At 45.0% G+C, this 9,281-nt stretch overlaps 1 protein-coding gene across 1 annotated transcript in view; it reads left to right on the top strand.

The window, feature by feature from the left end:
- Nucleotides 1–6,316: 6,316 nt before the first annotated feature.
- Nucleotides 6,317–9,281, top strand: part of TICAM2 (TIR domain containing adaptor molecule 2) — a 43,733-nt gene continuing 40,768 nt past the window's right edge. Inside the window, exon 1 of the mRNA XM_070412489.1 lies at nucleotides 6,317–6,740. Within this exon, the coding sequence (XP_070268590.1) occupies nucleotides 6,558–6,740 (183 nt within the window). The 5' untranslated portion in view covers nucleotides 6,317–6,557. The remainder of the gene's footprint in view (nucleotides 6,741–9,281) is intronic.

Below are 9,281 nucleotides of genomic sequence, written 5' to 3'. Positions count from 1 at the left end.
TCTTACCCATCACCAAACCTCTACCAAGACCACAGTGCCCCTTCCCTCCCACCATCAAACCTTATTTGGGCAATTGAAAAGTAACTATTTTTTAATTGTCTCATTTTATAAAATTTTAGTTTCTTTTTTTTTATATATTTTATTGATTTTTTACAGAGAGGAAGGGAGAGAGATAGAGAGTTAGAAACATCGATGAGAGAGAAACATCGATCAGCCGCCTCCTGCACATCTCCCACTGGGGATGTGCCCGCAACCCAGGTACATGCCCTTGACCGGAATCGAACCTGGGACCCTTCAGTCCACAGGCCGACGCTCTATCCACCGAGCCAAACCGGTTTTGGCAAATTTTAGTTTCTTAAGTGTTACGTATCTTTAATATAGTATATCCTTGTTTATTTACATTACAGTACATGTTCAGTATAGTGTAGAAGAAAAACAGAATTTATATCTGATACTCACTGTATAGTATCCTTGAGAGCTACATACAAACATACCATTGATGAGCCCATTAAGTGTTAAATAATTAGATGATTAATATTTTAAATACTTATATCATGCAGATACATTTAAGGATTGTTATAGAATTGAACATTGTTGTTAATGATATTTAGAAAAATTGGTTGGATTTTTTGTATGGATATGGACTACATGATTATTTTTTCCATTTAAAATACTAGAATATTAGACCACCTCTAAGAATACTAGAAATAAAAGCAGTCTCTAGTGTCTAAATTGCTACTCAATATCTCAGATTCAGATAATGATGAATACAGGCTGTAGGTAAAACAGTGAAGATGTTGACTTTTCTGGTCCCCCCCCCCCTCCCTTTGTGGCAGGTGCTGTCTAAAAGGTTATCTTCAGCCCTGACCGGTTTGGCTCAGTGGATAGAGCATCAGCCTGTGGACTGAAGGGTCCCAGGTTCGATTCCGGTCAAGAGCATGTACCTTGGTTGCAGGCACATACCCAGTAGGGAGTGTGCAGGAGGCAGCTGAATCGATGTTTCTCTCTCATCAATATTTCTAACTCTCTATCCCTCTCCCTTCCTATCTGTAAAAAATCAATAGAATATATTTTTAAAAAATAAATAAATAAAAGGTCATCTTCATCTCTGCATGGCCAAATGCTTCATCCTACAGCTTCTCTGATCTGTATCTGATGCTGACACCAAGGAGGTCATGGAAGTGTCTCCCCCCTAATCCTAAACATTGTCATTTGAAACCTCTCTTGATTTTATACAGGCTGTCTCAAAAAATATATATACACACTGTAACAGCTGGTAGCTCAATTTTGAAAATGAAATGTATTTTAATAAATACATTTATCTTATCTAATAAAGAGGGAATATGCTAATTGACCCTCACACCATCACAAAGATGGCGGTGCCCACAGCCAATAAGAAGGGAATATGTTAATTCACTGCCCCACCCTCAAAGATGGTGGCACCCACAGCCACAACATGGCGGCGCCCAGTCCCCTCAGCCCTCCGGGTTGGCAGGCGCGCAGCAAGGCTGGGCCCTTCTGCCTCCAAAGTCCTCCAGTCCCCTCAGCCCCCTAGCTGCCCAGGGCTGGCCCGAGGCACAGGCAAGCCTCAGATGGTGGCTGCCCAGCAGCCCGGGGCCGCCCGAGGCTCAGGTAACCAGGGTCAGCTGAGGCTTGCGCTGCTGGCAGTGGCAGCAGCAGAGGTGTGATGGGGTGTCGCCTTCCCCTGATCGCCGGGTCGCCTCCCGCCCCTGAGAACTCCTGGACTGTGAGAGGGGGCAGGCCAGGCTGAGGGACTCCCGTCCAGTGCATGAATTTTCATGCACCGGGCCTCTAGTTGTTATATATAATTATTCAAAGTGTGTGTTTACATTTTGGGGGACACCCTATATCAGTGGTTCTCAACCTTCTGGCCCTTTAAATACAGTTCCTCATGTTGTGACCCAACCATAAAATTATTTTCGTTGCTACTTCATAACTGTAATGTTGCTACTGTTATGAATCGTAATGTAAATATCTGATATGCAGGATGGTCTTAGGCAACCCCTGTGAAATGGTCATTCGACCTCCAAAGGGGTCTCGACCCACAGGTCGCTGCCCTATATTTACCTTCCAACCTGATCACTTAACCTGATTTAATAGTCTAACATACAGAAATAAGCATAGACCCATATACTGGTATAGGAGTAATAAGATAAAGTTTTTTCATTGTAGCTTTTTGAAGGAGAATTATATATAGTCTCTACTTCATTTAATGCACTATGCTGTGAGCTGTATGCTGTATGGATATTATCTCATCTCATTCAATTTTCTCAGCCACCTATAAAATAGGCATTATTACCTCTTTTTTGTGGATGAAGAAACTGGGTATCAGAAAGTTAGGTAATTTGCCCAAGACTACATGACACTACCTACATTAGGAAGGGGTATGAGATGGCCTAGGCAAAAAGCCTATGTTTAGGTCAAAATTTCTATTGTAACCTGAACAAATCATGGCTTGTTTGTTTTTTTCTTGTACTATTTTGTAGTCCCTACAAGAATGTGTATCTGACATAAAGATCATATCATGTCGTGTATTTTATGAAGATTTTTCACAATATATACTCTCTGGTTCTTATAATAATCCTGGGAAATGAGGAAAAGATAAACTAAAAATTTGGAACAAAGTTAAATTTCTATTTTCTAGACTATGAACTGTCCAAGGGCAAGAATCTAATTTTATTCATTTTCTGTCTTTATCCAGTGGGATAGATTGATTGCAAAAATTAACAAAATTCTTCCCTAATCCCACCCCCAACCCCCAGCTTCTGCAGTGTCTGTGGTGCATTTGTACTGTATTAACTTAGCTCAGCTGGAACTATTCTTTCCTCAAATTCCATTCCCTGCATAGTTGTGGGTTAGTGGTCCACAAGAGACATTTTGAAAGACAGAAGTGATGAAGCAGCAGCAATATTCCTTTCTGCACCCAAAGAAAGGAATGGCTCTGGGCCAGGTGCATGTTTAACTCAATGAAGAACACCAGCTCTTCCTGTAGACCATCCATCATGGAAGTTGGAGGCTTGGAGGTGGTAAGAAAGTGATGTGGATTGTGGCCAATCCTTGAAGGTCCAGTTTCTCTTCCTTCTTCCACTTCACATCCATCTTCCCTTTCTGACTGCTTTACTTGCAGACTTCAGGCTCCGGCACCAGATGAAGAAATAACAGCCTCCCAAAAACTGTTTAACCAGCTACCCCAACTAGAAATGTCAAATTCCTATAGTCAACTCCTTAATATATATATATAGTTTTTCATTCTTCTTCCCTAATGGAGCCCTGACTTTGCAGCTCTTCCCTGTCCCTTGAAACTAGGTTGGCCTTATAATTTGATTTGTTTTGGGTTATAGAATGAGGCAGAAGTGACAGGGCCCAGTTCTGAGCCTAGGCCTCAAGAAGCCTTGCACATTCTTGTGGAATCCTATAACCACCGAGTGCACAATCCTGGGCTAGCCTATTGGAGGATGAGAGGCTACAACATGAACCATATGGAGGAGAGTCCAGTTGTCCTAGCCAAGGCCATTCTAGACCAGCCTATAACCAGCTGTTCCACCAAAATATGAGTACACCCAGCCAAGATCGGCAAAGCTGTCCACCCAACCTCCATCTGACCACAGATGATGAGTGAGCCCATCTGAGAGCAGATGCACCAGCTGACCTATAGTCTTCCAGGCAGTAATATATATTGTGCAAGCCACAAGTTTTGAGGTGTTTTTTTCCCCAAAATAATAGCTAAGTGTTGCATCCAACATAGTAATGTTTCCTTTTTTTTTTCAGGACAGTTCAAAGAAATTCACTTATAGTTAATCATAAAATACACAAGGGTTTTTTTTTAGCTTTCAATATGTGATTCTTCAAACTTAACATCTACATATTACTTTTTTAATTGCCACTTTATTATTTTTTAAAGTTTATTGGGGTGACATTGATCAACATGAACATATAGGTTTCAGGTGTGGGTTTCTATGTTACAAGATCTATATATTGCACCATGTGCCCACCACCCAAAGTCAAATCTCCTCCTGTCACCATATATTAGGACCCCTTCCCCCCCCCCCCCCCCGCCATCCCATTTTTTCTCTTCTCTTATTGTGAAATATAACAAACATATAGAAAAATACATAAAACACATGTGAGTTTAACAAGTAATTATAAAGTTGAAATAAATGTAACTACCTCTAGGCAAAAAAAGTAAAAAAAAAAAAAAGCATTGCAGGCACCGAAGAGCTCTCACCTCACAGGCCACCCTGTGTTGCTTCTCATCTATTACCCTATTCTTCCCTACTACCCTGACTTTTGAGATAGTCATTCCCTTGCTTCTTTGGATCACTGTATTAGGGAAAGTAGTATCATTTAGTTGAGGGGTCTTGTTGCTTTACATGCTCACCCAATCTGGTAGTGTTGCACTTTAAAGTTTTTGCCTATTATTTCTCTTTTGCCTAGCTTCTGTTGCATTATGTTTATAGAATTTTCCTATGCTGCTATATGTTCATTTTCATTGCTATGTAATGTCCCATTTTATTAATATACTCAAATTTATGGATATTTGGGGTATTTCCAGGTTGGGACTCTTATTAGGCTTTAAATATTCCTGTATATGTATCATGATATACCTGTGCATAAGTTTCTCTGAAATAGCTGTCCTCAAATTTTTGATCCCAGAATTTTTAAAAGTAAAGTTTTTTAAATTTTAAATTTTAAATTTATGTTTTATTTAAAACATAAAACATTGTATTCCAACGCGGTTGTAACCAGTTTCCACTTCCACAAGCAGTGTATGAGGGGTCTTGTTGCTTTACATGATCGCCAATATCTGGTAGTGTTGCACTTTAAAATTTTTGCCTATCTGGTGGTATGTAATGTATTGCATTGTGATTTTAGTCTAGTTCATTTTCATTCTTTGTTCATATTGCTATTTTATGTATAAAGAAATTGAGGTTTAGAAGAGCAATATTACTTGCCCAAAGTCAAGAGTTGGAAAGTAGAACCCACAATTTCGACTTTGAAATTGTCTTCTTCCCACTCACAGAAGAAATAATGCTTCTTTTTAGCCCAGTTCTCAGGAAGGTGCGATCTCCCCCAAATTTCAGCTCCTTGGAGCTCCTTCATCCTGCCATAGAAGTTCTGCGACTCACTGCCCAGGAACACCCCCTCCACCCCATCGCTCTACCCCACCTCCTCACTGCCCCCCTCACTTCCGTGCCTGGCTCCCACCCACCTGCCTCTGTTTCCTTCTCTGCTGATCATCTTAAAGCGCATGAGCCTCCCCATGGTCATTTATTTTAAAAAGGTATAATACCTAATTCATGTTTATAAACACGAGAAAATGTATAATTTATGAAATCAACACCTGTTAGCTACTATTAATTTTACCCTCTTTTATTTTTTAAGTACTCCAAGACAAACTTCCTCCTCAGTAAAACAGGCATAATACCTACTTTCTAGGGTTATTTGAAGGATCCAAAAACACAATAAATGTAATGTGCTTAGCACAGTGCCTGATGATAATGAACACTCAATAGACGGTCCCAGAATTCACGCTCCTTGCTAACCTGCTTTCCCCATATTTGTTATTATTTAAGAGAAAACTCTCTGCAAATAGCTAAGCACTCTACCACCGGTGGGTAGCCCCCGATGGTGAAAATGAGCTCTTCACCACTCCGCCGGAGCGCTCAGCTCCCGTGCAACTTACTAGTACTCTCCCTGGCCGTAGCTCGCTCCTAAGTCCGAACGCGCTGACAGGCGCCCGCCGGCCACACCCCTTCTTCTAACCCCGCCCACCCGCTCCCTACGCTGGCCCCGCCCCACCCGCTCCCTACGCTGGCCTCGCCCCACCCGCTCCCTACGCTGGCCTCGCCCCACCCGCTCCCTATGCTGGCCCCGCTCCACCCGCTCCCTACGCTGGCCCCGCCCACTCGCTCCCTACGCTGGCCCCGCCCCACCCGCTCCCTACGCTGGCCCCGCTCCACCCGCTCCCTACGCTGGCCCCGCCCACTCGCTCCCTACGCTGGCCTCGCCCCACCCGCTCCCTACGCTGGCCCCGCTCCACCCGCTCCCTACGCTGGCCCCGCCCACTCGCTCCCTACGCTGGCCTCGCCCCACCCGCTCCCTATGCTGGCCCCGCTCCACCCGCTCCCTACGCTGGCCCCGCCCAATCCGCTCCCTACGTGAGCCCCGCCCCTCGTCCCAGGCTGGGGCGGAGGCCTCGCGAGCTTCCACGTATACACTCCCACGTCTCTCCCCTCAGTCCGAAGAGAGTACATCCGGGTCGCTGGGGCAGGTGCCTCAGGCCCCGCCCCTTCCCAAGCGCTGGCTCCCCACTTCCGGCCACCTCAGGCCTTTCCGCCGGTTCCGTGCGGGTTTTAATGCCTGCTCCCCAGGTGGCTCTCGGCGCCAGGTCCGGGTCTCTCCGCACCCCCATCTGCCCCAGCGGCTGGCTCCTCGACCCCAATCTCACCGAGGCTGAGGCCTGCGGCGCGGTGAGTCCGCGCAGACCCGACTCCGCATCTCCTCTGCTGCGTTGAGGCCGCCGCCACCGCCTCGGGATGCCGCGGCTGGGTTTTGCCGCCGCGGGCCGTTGGGGCTGCCGGCTGCTCGTGCTGCTGCTGCTGCTGCTCGTTCCGGGACCCGGCGGCGCCTCCGAGATCACCTTCGAGCTGCCCGACAATGCCAAGCAGTGTTTCTACGAGGATATCACGCAAGGCACCAAGTGCACCCTCGAGTTCCAGGTACTCCGGGCTCGGCCCGGGGCCCCGCCCTCGGGTCCAGGGTCGGGAGGAATCTGCAGGTGCCCCTCCTGACCTTGTTTCTTTACTCCGTGGCCGATCGGGAATCCGCTCTAGGTAGCAGAGAGAGCTTCTAGTTTCCCGCTTCTAAACCGTGGGCGAGAGACATTTAAGACCAGATATTAAGATACAGGAGTTTCACAAATGCTTTCCGTAGCTGTGGTTTTCCCCCATTCTCTAATGTCCTTCATTTGAAGGCCATTGGACTTTCTTTTTAAAAAAGACTTTACTTGTTTAAAAAAAATTATTCCTGTTCTATAGTGCCCAGTGTCTGTCCCCACTCTCTAATCCCCACCTCTGCTTTAATCAGATTTGAGATGCTGCCAATACCTACCTCCATTGCTTTTTAAGTTTTTTCATTGATAGTAGACCTGTTGGTTAACGCCGCCCTCTCTTTGGAAGAGCATCCTTCTAGGCCAGATGACCATCAAGGTGGTGTAAAAAGAACTGCAATAAATGAAAGGCCCCTTCTGTCTGTGGGAGTATAGTTTAAAAAAAAGAAACTTTGTTTGGCAGGATGTAGTTTAAGTTGGTTAGGACAATCTTTACTCTTGTTTCTGTTCTCTTTGGTAGACTTAATTTCACGTGTTTGAATAGCTGTTCGGTGCCGTGTGCTGTGATCAAAACACCGAAGGGTGTTGTTTCATTCTTGATTCCCCGCTTATCCTATCCTTCTTTTCTTAATTAGTACCTGCTCATTCATCAAAACTGCTGTAAGAGCAGAAAATAGGGGATAGACAACCTGGTCTTTGGGATCAGTGAAGGCCTCCTTTGGGAAGTGATTGTAAGCTGAATTGTAAAGAATGAGTTGCACATATTTCATTAAGGGGGAAGAGGGAAAAGGCTTTGCAAGGACGCTGTGTACCTGATCATTTGAAAACCATAGAGAGGTCCTATATATTTGGGAATAAGAAGCCAGAAAGGGGGGCAGAAAGGAGGGGGGTCAGCAGGGGCCAAACCATGTAGTACTGCAAGCAGCACCTGTTATGTGTCAGACAGTGTGCCAAGCATTTCAGGTATTTTAATTCTCAGGGCAACTCGATATGAAATAGGTATATTTCTTATTCCTTTTTTATTGATGAAGAAACTGAGGCTTCCATAGGTTAAAACACAAGGACATAAAACATAGCAAGTAGCAGAATCAGTATGCAGTTCCAGGTTAAACTCAAGACTTACTTTGACCTCAGGAGCTTATGTAGACATGTACAGTCATTTAATATTAAATGCAACAGTGAAAGTACACAGTAGGTATTGTGGGGCCATAAAAAAAAATAACTTTCCCCCACCTTCACAGTTCTTCCAGCTGGACTTATAATCAAATTAACAGAAACAAATTAACAGGAGAAAATGTACAAAGTTGCCGGAACCGGTTTGGCTCCGTGGATAGAGCGCCGGCCTGCGGACTGAGGGGTCCCGGGTTCGATTCCGGTCAGGGGCATGTACCTGGGTTGCGGACACATCCCCAGTGGGGGATGTGCAGGAGGCGGCTGATCGATGTTTCTCTCTCATCGATGTTTCTAACTCTCTGTCTCTCTCCCTTCCTCTCTGTAAAAAATCAATAAAATATATTTTTAAAAAAATGTACAAAGTTTATTACGGATGTATATGCAGGGGCACCATATATGAGACTCGAAACCCATTGGGCAGTTGAGGCTTATCTCCATGTTGGACAAAGCAGAAGGTGTGGTCAGGGTCTGGGATTTCAGAGGAGAAATAGGCAATTCACAGGTAACCCAGAAAGAGCAGAACATGTGGCAAACAAATGCCTGCTAGGCAAACCAGGAACAGTGGGCGGAGGCTAGGGACAAACTGGCTTTGCTAAATTTTTTCCTGTCTTATGTGATAAAGTGAATATGCTGAGGTTCCCTTCCTGAAGCAGGTTTTTTAATCTGAAGCTCTTTGGGAAAGGGGGTGGAGATGGGGGTCAGCAGGGGCCAAACCCTGGGTGGGAAAAGTGGAGGTAACCGTCTTTGAGAGTCTTTGGTTTCTTAACCAGCTTAAAAATCAATATTCCAAAAGGCACATTTTGGGGTGGCAAAATTTTGGTGCTGACTGAAGGAGGAAGGATCATGGGGAAATTCAGCTGAGGGGCTGATGTTTGGTCTGAGTCTAGAAGGATAAATAGGACGAAAAAGGACATCCTAGCAGATGTGTTATGTCTGTAAGACTTAAATCCAGCAGGCCTGAAATTAGCCTTAGCTGGCACTGAAATACACGGAGTGATAGTGTTGCTTTGTAACTGTGGACCCAAGGGGTTTGGGGTAATTTGTACTAGTTTGTTGGCATTTTTTTATTGATAATAGTGAGATTGACGATTTGCACCTGGTCTCTTTGAGACCGCCCAGAGTCTTAGTATTAAGACTGGTTACCTATCAGGAATATGCCTGTGTGACCAGCAAAATATAAAATACCCAGCCAACACTCTTTTAGGTTAGTTCCAAGGTGTTCTTGCGCGCTTGGTGGTACCTGATCTGAGAGAGAGAG

Source organism: Myotis yumanensis, unplaced genomic scaffold (assembly GCF_028538775.1).
Source record: "Myotis yumanensis isolate MYYU_CA2020_CCGP unplaced genomic scaffold, mMyoYum1.0.hap1 SCAF_4, whole genome shotgun sequence".
Lineage (NCBI taxonomy): Eukaryota > Metazoa > Chordata > Mammalia > Chiroptera > Vespertilionidae > Myotis > Myotis yumanensis.
Note: the sequence above shows the minus strand (reverse complement) of the source record. Positions and strands in the feature narration are given on the sequence as shown.